At 43.4% G+C, this 14,074-nt stretch overlaps 1 protein-coding gene across 2 annotated transcripts in view; it reads right to left on the bottom strand.

Annotated features, from left to right (window-relative positions):
* The window catches only part of MAD1L1 (mitotic arrest deficient 1 like 1), a 1,208,181-nt gene that overhangs the window by 1,179,694 nt on the left and 14,413 nt on the right, over positions 1–14,074 (bottom strand). For both annotated transcript variants that reach the window (XM_082260829.1, XM_082260830.1), the window contains exons 4-5: positions 9,962–10,141; positions 5,695–5,819 (exon numbers count right to left, since the gene is read on the bottom strand). In XM_082260829.1, the coding sequence (XP_082116955.1) occupies positions 5,695–5,819; positions 9,962–10,141 (305 nt within the window). The remainder of the gene's footprint in view (positions 1–5,694; positions 5,820–9,961; positions 10,142–14,074) is intronic.

Raw genomic sequence — 14,074 nt, 5'->3', positions numbered from 1 at the left:
TCCTACCACCATGACAACTTCAAATCACTGAAGTGATCATGGTGGTTAGAATGTTCCTTTAATATGTCTCAGAATAAGTAAACAAAGTACACACAGGTCGAGCCGGGCAACATCAGTCGTTTCATTAAAAACTGGCCGGCAATGGGTCGTGCGTATGGCAGCCGGCCCGACAGAAACCGGCCATTCGACATGCGTGAAAAAAATAATGGCTCCTGAAATTTTTTAGCTGGCTCCTAGATTTCAAGCAAATTTGTCAAGCCATGCCCTAACAATACAAACTGTAACCAGAAACATAGTTAACATGCACTAATTAACGAGTCACTTAACCCAGCCTGGATGACTAGACTATTCGGCCCCTAAAACAGAGAATACAAAGGACACATTTTTACAAGGATAAAACACATCCAACAAGGGTTTGCTGGCAGAGACAACAGGTGTTACAATTAACCATAGCATCCACATCTAAGCAATGCTTAATCAGGAATTGCAGACAGCAGGGCAACGGCCTACAACAGGCTATTTAGCAAAGCTCATACAATGTCCCATTTGAAGGGATCCAAACCACACATTCTTAGTGTCCATTAAGTAGCTGTCTATCATTTTCTCGGTCACCCTGTGCCCCTAACAGACACAGGGTGACTTACACATAAGAGGGGCATGGGGAGCTGAAACAAGTGTTTCCCAACCTCTCCAAAGGAAGCGGAATTCCACGGGCCCCCCACCCAAAGTGACTCCCGTCACAGGGTGGATTATAGGGATTATAAAGGGTTTTTATCTTAATGCAATAAAGTGGAACTTTAGTCAGAAAAAGTCCTGCTAGATTACTTCAGGCTCGTCCCTTTTGCACATATAACTATGTAAAACATTAAAAATAAGCACCTATACCAGGGGTAGGGAACCTATGGCTCGCGAGCCAGACGTGGCTCTTTTGATGGCTGCATCTGGCTCGCAAACAAATCTTTAATAAAGAGGGGCGTGTCCAGACGTGAGCCGCGCTGGACGTGTAGTACCAGAGCTCCGTCGCGTCTACCACTCAATCCAGTGCCATCCGCGTAGCTGTGCCTGGTGCCAAGTAGATTTCTGCACCCATCAACGGTACACTTTGTGGGCTTCCCACCGCTACCCTCAGTTAGTCTCTGGGTGATTGCCACGCTACTGACCCGTGGCCTACTTGCGGTACCGCCGCCGGCTCGTGTGCTGTGCATCTGAGGGCCTTGGCAATCACCGCCCAGTAAGGAGACCTGCCATCGGCTCCCTGTGCCCCGACAGACACAATCTCCTTCCCCTCTGACACCCGGGGACCCGCGGGAGCTGCCTCTCACATCCACTTCTGAGGCCTTCAGCGGCCGGCTGCCATTTTCTCAAGGCCTATACTTACCTCCATCACTCGCAAGCCTGCAGGTGCTTCACCACTCCGGCCTCATTGCATACCTGCCTGCTCTTCTCGCTTCCCGGACTCCAAGCACTTTCACACGGCTCCATCTACTCACTGTATAGCTGCGGCCCATGAATATGAATATTAAATAAAGGTTCCCGACCCCTGAAATAAAGTGTATGGCTCTCATGGAATTACATTTGAAAATATGTGGTGTTCATGGCTCTCTCATCCAAAAAGGTTCCCGACCCCTGACCTATACCATTTAAAACCCAGTAATACACTGTGCCACCCTGCTTTGCACATGCTCTTAAACAGCTATTTAGGGGCCCTGGCCTTCAGTAAAATGGCAGCATCCAGCAAGAAGAAATAGGAACAATACTGAAGGAAATTTACAGCACACACTCATTTTGGTAGCATATGAATGAGGAATGTAGGTTTCTTGCTAAAGAATGTAATTTTTTAGCTTTTATGCATAAAGTATTTATGTATTAAGGAAAGAAAGAAAGAAAAAAAAAAAAAAAAAAGATAAAAAGAAAAAAAAAAACCTTTTTAAAAGTTGCTCCTCCCAGCCACCCTTAAACACTTACCTGAGCGCAACCTCAATCCAGCGCTGTGCCAGTCTACAGTGGCTCTTTTTCCCTCCATTCTCACAGGAGACTTGGCAGCAGCAGGAACCATTGGCTTCTGCTGCTGTCAGTCAAATCCTGGGAGGAAGGAGCAGGAGAAGGGAGGAAGCTTGCTATGGAGCACTCAGAGAAAAGGAGTAGCCAAGATCGCAAGTGCGGACCCCAGAAGAGGAGGTTCGTTGCCGCTCTGTGCAAAACCATTAGGTAACTATAGCATGTTCATTTTTTTTGAGAAATTCAAAAAGAAATCTTTACAATCACTTTAGGCACTCCTCTAATTTACCACATAAAGGCAGGTCATCATGTTCGTGAATTTAACATCATATCTTTACAATTTCTCTTGCTGTACTGGGATTATGAAAGATCCCACCAGCGCAAGTGATTCTATTTCCTAATAATATTGTATATCAGACCAATTATTGTCAAAAAGATATGTTCAGCATCACTTTGTATGTATATGATCCCCCAGGGTTATTAACAGCTAGAGGAGATGGAGGAGGAGCAGGCATATAAATTAGGGAAGCTTTACAGCTAAAAGTTGCATTCCATAATTATGTTAACAAGAACATGTACTCTCCATCCCTATGTGGTTTGCCAAGAAAGCAAAATGAGGGACCCAATTTCCTACAAAAGAAATGCATGAGAAATGGGTTGAATTCAACTCGGGCATTATACAAGGACTACTCTCAGCCAACATAAAGGCCTCTGTCGAAGGCAGGCTGCAAACTGGATGGTGACCCAGGATGGAAGAGAGCGATTACTATTTCATACATCATCTGCCCTCTTCCCTTCCATAACTCCCCCCTCCCCTTCATCTTTTCCCATAAATATCTAAAAACACAGAGAAAATGCAGAGTATTTTCAAACATACTGCACTTACAGGTTACCCTTGCAAGAAGAGACCTTCACGCAGAGAATCAAGCACTTTTCTCAAATTTTTTTCTGTTCAGTCAACTAGAATTGCAGGGGAAATCTCCAACAGCAATGCAGACAAAAAAAAAAAAAAAAAATAATATATATATATATATATATATATATATATATATATATATATATATATATATATATATATATATATATATATATATATATATATACATATACACATATACATATATATATATATATATACAGTGGCGTACCTAGAGCATTTGGCACCCGGGGCGGATCCTATATCTGGCACCCCCCCCCCCCACTTTAAAATGTAAAAACACCCGCAAAAAATTGTAATGTCTCCAAGAATATTTATTGCACAAATTTCCCAGCCCCCCTATCACAGTGCCCTTTGCAGTCTGCCCCCCCCCTGTCTCTCTAATCACAGTTCCCCCTTTTGCACTCTCTGCCTCCCTACCTTTGGCATAGACAGATAGCTAATACTATTATCAATGTGTTTAAGTTTGAGTAGGAGATTGGAGACATGCTAAAGGAGATAGTCAGAGACTGAGGACATGATGCAAGAGATGGTAAGAGACTACGGACCTAAAACAAAAGAAATCAGATACTGAGGACATGATACAAGAGATGGTCAGAGACTGAGGACATGATACAAGAGATGGTCAGAGACTGAGGACATGATACAAGAGATGGTCAGAGACTGAGGACATGATACAAGAGATGGTCAGAGACTACGGACCTAATACAAGAGAAATCTGATACTGAGGATATGATACAAGAGATGGTCAGAGACTACGGACGGGATACTAGAGATGGTCAGAGACTGCAGAAAACACACAGGAGATGGTCAGAGACTGAGGACATGATACAGGAGATGATCAGAGACTGTGGACATGATCCAAGAGATGGTTGGTCAGAGACTGAGGACATGATCCAAGAGATGGTCAGAGACTGAGGACATGATCCAAGAGATGGTCAGAGACTGAGAAGAGCATTAGGGGGGCCGGAGAGCACAGGGCAAGCAGAGAGCACTGGAGGAGCTGAAGGGCGCGGGGAGGGGGGGGGGGACTGGAGAGAATTAAGAGGGGTTTGAAAAGCATTGTAGGGGGGTTGGAAGGCGCAGGGGTGGAACTCACTGAGGGGGGAGGCAGGGAGCACAGGGGGGTGGAGAGCACTGGGGGAGCCAGAGAGCATAGGGGGGAGATGAAAAGCACTGCGGGGAGCTGAAGAGCACTGGGGGGCTAAGGAGCGCTGGGGGGCAAGAGCAAGGGGGGTGTTAAGAGCAAGGGGGGTGTTAAGAGCAAGGGGGGTGTTAAGAGCAAGGGGGGTGTTAAGAGCAAGGGGGGTGTTAAGAGCAAGGGGGGTGTTAAGAGCAAGGGGGGTGTTAAGAGCAAGGGGGGTGTTAAGAGCAAGGGGGGTGTTAAGAGCAAGGGGGGTGTTAAGAGCAAGGGGGGTGTTAAGAGCAAGGGGGGTGTTAAGAGCAAGGGGGGTGTTAAGAGCAAGGGGGGTGTTAAGAGCAAGGGGGGTGTTAAGAGCAAGGGGGGTGTTAAGAGCAAGGGGGGTGTTAAGAGCAAGGGGGGTGTTAAGAGCAAGGGGGGTGTTAAGAGCAAGGGGGGTGTTAAGAGCAAGGGGGGTGTTAAGAGCAAGGGGGGTGTTAAGAGCAAGGGGGGTGTTAAGAGCAAGGGGGGTGTTAAGAGCAAGGGGGGTGTTAAGAGCAAGGGGGGTGTTAAGAGCAAGGGGGGTGTTAAGAGCAAGGGGGGTGTTAAGAGCAAGGGGGGTGTTAAGAGCAAGGGGGGTGTTAAAAGCAAGGGGGGTGTTAAGAGCAAGGGGGGTGTTAAGAGCAAGGGGGGTGTTAAGAGCAAGGGGGGTGTTAAGAGCAAGGGGGGTGTTAAGAGCAAGGGGGGTGTTAAGAGCAAGGGGGGTGTTAAGAGCAGGGGGGGTGTTAAGAGCAGGGGGGGTGTTTAGAGAAGGGGGGGTGTTTAGAGAAGGGGGGGTGTTAAGAGAAGGGGGTGTTAAGAGCAAGGGGGGGGGCTGGAGAGCACTAGGGGGCCAGCAAGTTGTATAGGAGAGGGGATGGGACAGCTGCATATAGATGATTTGATCTTTACATATTCCTCCTGCTGCCGCTAACTGACTGCAGGAGGGAGAGGAGAATCGGCCATTCAACGGCAGCAGGAGAAATACGGAAAGATGAATCCTTCTATATCCAGCTGTCCCATCTCCTCTCCAGTCCAGACAGTCACACAGACACACAGGAGGAGGCTGCTCAGTGCTCACCTTCTTCCCGCCGGCCGCCGCCCCCGCGAGCAGCGCGGACTTTAGAAACTGCAGCTCCTTCACACTGACATATTCCGAGCAGCCTGACACCCCCCCAGTGCGTGGCACCCGGGGCGGCCCGCCCCCCCGCCCCCCCCGTAGGTACGCCACTGTATATATATATATATGTTTAGTTTAACAGTAAGGCCCTGTCATAATTTTACAGCTGTCTCTAACCTTTTGCAGATTTCCCCTCACTTCCTGTCTGGAGAAATCGTTGCCACCATGACAGTAAGGAAGAAGTTCTTTAACAGAGGCTTCGATAGCAGTAAAAAGCCAGAGGTTTTAATATTTCCTCACTTTCTACACAGTCAAAAGAAAAGGTTTTGGCTTGACATAAGTAGGAACAACGCTTTGTATATTTTATATGACAAAAAGTGCAGTTTAAAACAACAAACAGCCTTCAAAAAGCAAAATTTGGACAAACAGTAAAGAAGAACACTTCATCTCATCAGTAGGAAGACCGCAATGACAACTTACTTGCGATGCAAATCCAGCTGTTCCGTCATCTCCTGTTTCTCTGTCTCCTGAGTTTTTATCTGCATTTCTTGGTTCATTATTTTTAGCTGGAGCTCAGACATGTTTCCTTTCAATGTGGTTATAACCTGAAGTATTAAAGCAGAAATAGAAGCCTGGTTAGAATCAAACAATTAAAAGGTAATCATGCAAGATGGCCTCTGATCGTTTCTACAAGATAAAATCAGACTACAACATCCATCTAATTCTTCAGTACACATTAGGTGACCTATGCCAACTTCTGAGCTAAAGCGGCAGCTTGCCTGACAAAATGGGTAGAGAACTTCAACTGTCCAAAATGTTCCTGACATTTAACCACCCCCCCCCCCCCCTTTCCCAGTCTGGCTGTGATCTGCCACTGACATTTAACCACCCCCCCCCCCCCCTTTCCCAGTCTGGCTGTGATCTGCCACAATTTTCATATCAAGGTGTCCTTTTATGAAACGGAGATGACCAGTGATCCTGCTGATCACAGCTCATTTCCGATCATTCTCAGTTTATGAAACAGAAATGATCGCAGGAGAACATGTTCTCCGCTGATCATCTCTTCACACGGGAATCTGTCATTGACTGACACAGAAACAGCCAGACTATGAAGCTGCGATCTCCGCACTTCACTGGCGATCTGGGTCAGAATTCACACTCCCGGGTTCACCAGCCTGGAGCTTGTGAAGCGGGGAGTGAAGACAGAATCAGGGGAGAACTGAGGGGGAAAAAGGAAGATTATGGACTTCCTTCTTCCTCGTTCAGACCCCCCAACACAGTAATCATGTCCCCCTACCATATTCATGTCCCCCTACCATATGTGTATATATATATATATATATATATATATATATATATATACATACATACATATATACACACACACACACACACACACACACACACACACACACACACATACATGTAGATATCTAATATATATATATATATATATATATATATATATATATATATATATATATACACATATACACATACACACACACACACATACACACACACACAATGTATGTGTATTCAGTGTATATATATATATATATATATATATATATATATATATATATATATATATATATATTTTTATGTAAGGGGACTATTATTTATTAACCTCATGTACTCAGCAGTGATAATTTATCTCTGCTTGTTAAAGCGCGCCAGGGATTTTCATACTACTGTAATCTCGCTTTGTCTCACGAGATTACAGACGCCCCATTGACTTCTACACAGATCTCAGAGAAAACCGTTCTCCTCTGATCACCCTGGGCGAACTGAAGTTCTCCAACTCATAAAATGGGTGCCAGATGTGATCATTTTCCCTGGAGAACTGTAGAGAAGCCAGCGGAGAAAAAAATTCACCCGTTCATAAAAGGACACCCAAAGGTGAATAGGTTACTACAGTTATGGAAATTCTCGTAAAACAGAAAACCGCTTCCCGCAATGATGTAACGCATTGTACTGCATTGTAAATGTATTCCTTTGTTTCTGAGTAAGCATGGTCCTGTTCACTCTTGCTTTTTTTTTTTTTTTTTAACGGAAGAATACTGTACGTATTAAAATGAATATGGTACGTTTTATCATAACAGAAACATTTTCGCACTTGTCCCTTCAGATAATTTCGCATGAACGATCATGGTGATCGGCTCTTGAAAGCTGGGTACTAATGATCAGATTATCGGACAGTCGCTCCGAAAGCAGTATTTTTAAATCTCCAGTGTCTTATCGTGTGTGCTAGGCATTAGTTTGCTGCCCAACTGCACCAGAACTATTGGAATTGTCAAAATGTTTACATCAGAATTTGTGCAGTACACTCTACAACACTCTACAACCAGTCCCTTGCAACTTCTATGCCTTGGTGAACAGTCTACAATGCGTAAAGAAGTGGGGGACTGGCCAAAGATGTTTTCAGTGGTGGCTGTGTGGTACCCTGTTGGCCACACTGTGTGGGTCTTGCAAAAGCATGGACAGGAATGTAGAAAACTAGAGGTGAGGGGGTGATTGTTGGGGATAGAAGTAACTTAAAGTATAATTATACAAAAGTATATTTAAATACTTCTTAAAGAGAAACTAATTTTAAAACACATTATATGAAGTTGCTACAGAGACAATTTCATGATATTCTAATAAATATTTTATAATAAAAAATACGTTTTCACTCTGCAGCCACTAATTTCTAAAACTACTAGTAAATTCAAATGTCAGTTTTATTTCAGCAGCAATGGGGGCACTCTTTACACGGCATGAAAAAGAATATCCAAAGAAATGTAATTTTCTCCTTGCATGATTGGCTAACTGGTTTTCCAGAAATCAGCATGGAGCCTAAAGACAAAATTATATGCATTCCCTGCAAAAGAAGTATAAATTATGCAGAGCAATTTTAAGAGATCAATCAAACTAAGTAGATGCAAATGAGGCTTAATTTCTTAAGTTTATATTGTTATAATAAAAAGGCACCAAGTTTAAGACTTAAATAAAGCATACATAAAAGCCAAATTAGGGCACTGTAGTGAATGCTCACTGTTCAACTGATCAAGCATCCCGAACTAATAAGATCGATCAAGCCTAAAGTAATAATAATTTTACATATCCCAGATTTTATCTGTTTAAAAGACCCAGCAAGCACAGAAGTGCACTCCCATTTCCTGTTATAGGCTGACAGCACACAGCATTTTGGATGGCTCTGCCCAGTTGACTTCATCCCATTGTATCTGTTTAATATTTTTTTAGTTTTGAAAACAGCAGATAGAGAGTATTAAAGACACCGTAGCCATGAATAAAGCACACAAGCCAACATTACAGAGTGGTCATCTACCAACAACAATTTAAAAACACACAGACAATATGAGAAGAAGAAAGAAGGAAAAGAAGAAGAAAGAAGGAAAAGAAGAAGGAAAAGAAGAAGGAAAAGAGGAAAGTTGGGAGTTAGGGAGGAGCATTGCAAAAGTCGGGAAGGCCCCCCTCAATATAAAACGAGGGGGAGCTGCTTCTCATTAGTTTAGTAATTGGCCATCAAAGTCTGATGCCATAAAGCTTGAGACCCACAGATCCCAGGTTCTGTGGAAATGGTCCATAGTGTAAGACACTAGTGGTCAGCTAGTATCCAGTGAACGTTTGATTTTATGGCACCAAGGAAAGGGATTCCAACAGACAGGCTCTAGCAAGGATTTGATTGGTAGCTGTGAAATACGGGTTGTCAGTCTAAGACTCAGTCTTAAGACCCACTACATCTGGTGAGTGCATACCCCCCATTATTCCATAAAGTCACGCCCAAGTACCAGCAGTTGGACTACTGGAGGACCCAGCACAAAGCACCTGCACTTTACTTGGCACTGAAGTTTTCTATTCATGCACCAAAGTCACCTATGAACTGTTTATTTGGACATTCCTTGGCACATTTTTTGGCACTAATTTGCACTTTATGACACACAAGGTTTTTACTGTGAATCTTTTACTGTGTATTATTTTTACCGTGAATCATTTTTTGACCTATTTATGAAACATTTATTGTGAACAATATTGTGACACAGTCACGTGCTACACACATATTTTACTAATTTATATACATTTATATATATTTCTACCACTCTGATTGCCTAAATTCTACTATCCGGGGGTATGGACAAGCAATTGCCCATCCCTGAGTAGTACCAGCAAGCGCTATAACAAATCCCAGTATTCTGGGGTTTTCCCTCTTTCATATACTACCGATTTTATAGCAGCTGCTATCACCACCCCCTCACCCACATCTATTCTTATACCCCACCCCCAATTAGGTCCACTATAGGCGCGAGGGATATACACCTACTTGGAGTATATAATTTACTATAGACAGTACAATGCAGGAGGGGGGGGGGGGGAGTATTCACTGCTCTAAGTCAATCACTTGTGTGTATACATTTAAACTTAAGCTATTGGAGTCCTTAAACAGGCTTTTTTTATAGCAAATCAGATAGGATAAAGATGCACATATTAGCAGGGAAAAAAGGAATACAAAAATTTAATTTGCAATATTTCATATTTATCTGAAAAAGAAAATGTATTTACACGCGAGTCTTCAATCCTGGCCATAATAGATATGTACAGTACAAACCAGCAATACCTTCCCTTTAAGAAACGTGTGGTGTAAATTAGCAAATGTAATCTTTCCAGAAAGATGACTATATCACAATGATCTGCTTGCATGTAAATATATTAAATCCCTTAATTATCAGATTTAAATAAACACTACCTCATTAACCTCTGCTAATTTATTATCCTTTTCTAGCAGCTTCTTGCTCTGTGATTCAATCATCTTCTTATAAGACTTGCTCATTTCATTCTGTTCCTGAAGTTTGTTTCGTAACTCTTCTTCCTTTTCCTCCAGAGCTCTGATCCGATTCTGAAGCTCTTGGTTTCGGTCTGTCTCCCTCTGAAAAAAAATTCCATAAACATTTTCTAATGTTGTAAAATTAACAAAATTTTGCAACAGAAAAATGCTCAAGTTCAAGATGTCATTAAGGAGAATTCCTGGGCAGGGAAGTACAGGTATATCCTATTTTATGCCTGGAAAAGAGACCCATATTTGGTGCAACATTGGCAAATACAGAATGCCTCATGAATAATTACGATTACAAATCTATCATTTATCAAACGCAAATCTAAACAAAAATGAACTAGAGAACTGAAAAAATGACAAACTACCAATTTCTATGCAGCTTTTATAATCTGCTTTATATACAAACATTTACTTTTGCTACACAAAAATCATAGAAGGTACTTTATACAGTTATGTAGAGGTAAAGAAAACACAATCTCACTGCTAAAAAGTGACAGCAACCAAAACTTAAAAAAGCATAGATTCCACAATTTTAGCAAAGATTTTCCAACCATAAAAAAAAAAAAAACACAAACACAAAATCTACCTTGTGTAACGACTGCCTCCTAGCGACCACTGAGTGACTTATTCTATTTTTTATCACTAAGGGCCAAGTTCACACTGTTTTAGAGTTAATAAAAATCGGCAGCTTTTTTTTTTTTTCTTTGTTCTTACAGAAGTGACTTTTTCTCCCTCTGACTTCCACAAAAAACAGACAAGAACCCAAGGAAAACAATAAAAATGTAGTACCCAGAAGAAATATTCGATTTACCTCTAAAATCCATACTGGAGTAGAGGATACAAGCTGAGTAATCAAAGACCCTGGGTTCTAGGCTCATATTTATCAACAAAAATTAGGAGAGAGAAGTGCCACTACCCAAATATAGCACATTTCGGGGTATGTCCCCTTTTTGTTTTAGTTACTATAGGCTCATACTTTAAGGTGATTGGACACTGGCAAACCTTTTAAAGGACACACACCATGGGCGTCTCCCCTATACCCCACTCTGAGTCCTTATTTTTGTAGCAAGCAATGCAAAGTAACCACAGATTAGAAGGGAGGGTGGTGGCTGGTGTCCAGTATTGAAGATGGGACGTAAAAGCGCAGGAGGAGTTTTGTCCTTTATGTAAGCTCTAGCAATCAACTTCCTGATGTAGCGAGCAATGGTTTACTTAGAACCAGGGTTTCTCTTGTGAAGTGGTGAGGGCAGGACAAATAGGAAGTCAGCCTTCCTGATAGGCGCTGTTGCTTTGAGGTCATCCAAGAGAATACCCTAATGGGTTCAAAGGATGGTTTCTGCAGGGCAGAGAGAACCAAGTTCAGGCCCAGAGAAAGCATAGAGTGCTGCAAGGGGGGGGGGGGGGGGGCTAATCCAAGAAATTCCTTATCTAAAATGTTTTGACATGAAAGAGTGAAGACAGCGATTTTTAAACGAGAATGGACAAGGTTGAATCCTGTCCTTCCAAGGTGCTTAGGGATAAGTTCTGGTCAAGTCCAGATTGGAGGGAGGCCAGAATGTGAGGAGCCAAGAAATCTCTGGGACTAAGGAGCCTGTGTTCACACCAGGCAAGGAAGGATTTCAAGCTACGACAATAAAGCTTTCTGAAAGTGGCTTTCTTCCTTATAGCAAAGTATGGATGACCGACAACTCAAGCTCTAAAGAACTGGCTTTAACAGCTATTGAGATGGAACAGAGCACTGGTACTGCAGAGATCACTGGTACAGCACATCTAGCCTGTTGGAAAGATGCCCTCCTTGTAATCTGAGTATGTCAGTGTACCAGGTTCTTCTGGGTCAATTTGGTGCAATGAAAATTGTCTCTCTCTATTTTATGGAGCAGACAAAGTAGAATACGCACTTAAGAGCAGGCGTAGATTACCCTGAAACTCAGAGCAGGGGACTATCAGGGCATCCTATGCCAGTGCTAAAAGATTTTTGGGCCTGGCTACAAAACAGAGGTAGTTTGATGTTGAATTTGGAGGCCAGGATATCCACATCCAGAGTCTCCAATGTCTCACATTTCAGGCGATGATGCTGGAGGTAACCCACTTTACAGTTGTTCGCCCCGGAACGTGGACTGCAGAGATCACTGAACCGCACGTTTCTGTCTAAGAGATGACCTGGATTGCTTCTTTTCAATGTTGAATAGCTCCTGTTGCACCTTTGGTGGCTGATTTAGGCCACGGAAGCACTGTCTGATGCCCCTTGACATGGTGCCCTTGTAAAATGAGTGACCAGTGTTGCAGAGCATTTTTGATTACTCTAATCTCCAAAATGCTGATGAGGAGCTTTGCTTCCACTGATGATTATGATGTTCCCTGGACTGCACAAGACTGGAACACTCCTCCCCAGCCTAAAAGTCTAGAGACTATTATCACTTTCCAGTAATGAGGAAGGAAGGAATTCCCTATTGTTAAGGCTGGGCTGAGGATCCACCAAGCTAGCAAGTTCATTACTTGGCTGGACTAGTACGGGTAAATCAAGAGAAGCATACTTGTTCTAGGTTGAAAAACTGTTGTGCTGGAGTACCCTTGAATGGAATGGATCATTCAAATGAAAAAGCATCTAAAAAAAGGAGGCTACCACAAGGCCCAGAACTCTGACGGATAATCACATTGATGGATGGTTCCTTGACCTCAATTCCAGAGTGTGAGCCCTGAGACAGCATTTCCTTCACAGAAAGAAAAACTGCCAAATAACCTGTGGCTTGGATTCCCTGAGTTCTAAAAAGAGCAACAAGAGGTGCTAGGATCTTCGTGAACACAACTCCACAGAGGGGTGGGTGCTGTGTCCGTCAATGAACATCAGAGAAATGGATTTTACGGTAAGTCAAAAATCCCATTTTCTTTTTCGTTCATTGACTGACACAGCTCCTGATCTTCATGACCATTGGGACGTCCCAAAGCAGTATTAAACATGAGGGGTGGGAACAGCAAAAAAAATTCCCAAGCCTAAACAGTAGCCAACCAGGCAACAGGAGCTCAACCAAAACAACTGGAGCCCACCTGAAAAAACAATACACCCACAAAGAGGATCAGGTCCTCTCAACAGCAGCCTTCAAAACCTTGAGGCCAAAAGAAGCATCCACAGATGCCAACACATCCACTATATAGAACTTTGTGAAAGTGTGAACCGACAACCAGGTGGCCGTCTTGCAAACCTGCATCACTGAAGCCTGATGACGGAAGGCTCAGGAGGCACCAAGTGCCCGAGTAGAGTGCGCCTTGACATAAGGAGAAACCAAACCCCTGATGGAATAGGCCTGAATAACCTTCTGTCTAATCCATCTGGAAATGGTAGCAGAGGAAGCGGACAACCCTTTTCAAGGCCCTCCCGTGAGCACAAAAAGGAGTCTGAATTCCTAAAAGACTCCGTAGCTGCCGCCAGGTACACCCTGTTTGCCCGGACCACATCAAAAAGGCATGCAAGGCAATTTCCTTCCGAAGTTTTGGCCTGGGACACAGGGAAGGCAACACAATGTCTTCATTCAAATGAAAATCAGAGACAACCTTTGGGAGGAACGACGGACAGAGGCGAAGAACCACCTTATCTCTGTGAATCACCAAGTAAGGTGAACAACAGGATAACGCCGCCAGTTTGGACACCCTGGGTGCAGAGGTGATAGCCACCAAAAAAAGCCACCTTCTGAGACAGCGTAATTGAGGGAATCTCCCGAAGGTTCTCAAAGGGAGGCTTCTGGAGGACCGAAAGCACCAAATTGAGGTCCCAAGGCGGCAACGAAGACTATACTGGAGGAACCAAATGTCGGACCCTCTTTAAGAAAGGTACGCACCAGGGAGGGTGTGGCCAAGGGTCATTGGAAGAAGGCCGCCAAAGCCGACACCTGGTCCTTGATGGTAATTAAGGCCAATTTTGTTCAACCCCTCAAAAGGAAGGTCAAGATCCCAGCCACCGAGAAGGAGCGAGGATGAACTTCAATAGATTCACACCACACAATGTACGTCTTCCACGTACAATGGTAGATC

This window comes from Pelophylax lessonae, assembly GCF_965119305.1.
Source record: "Pelophylax lessonae genome assembly, chromosome: 6".
Lineage (NCBI taxonomy): Eukaryota > Metazoa > Chordata > Amphibia > Anura > Ranidae > Pelophylax > Pelophylax lessonae.
Note: the sequence above shows the minus strand (reverse complement) of the source record. Positions and strands in the feature narration are given on the sequence as shown.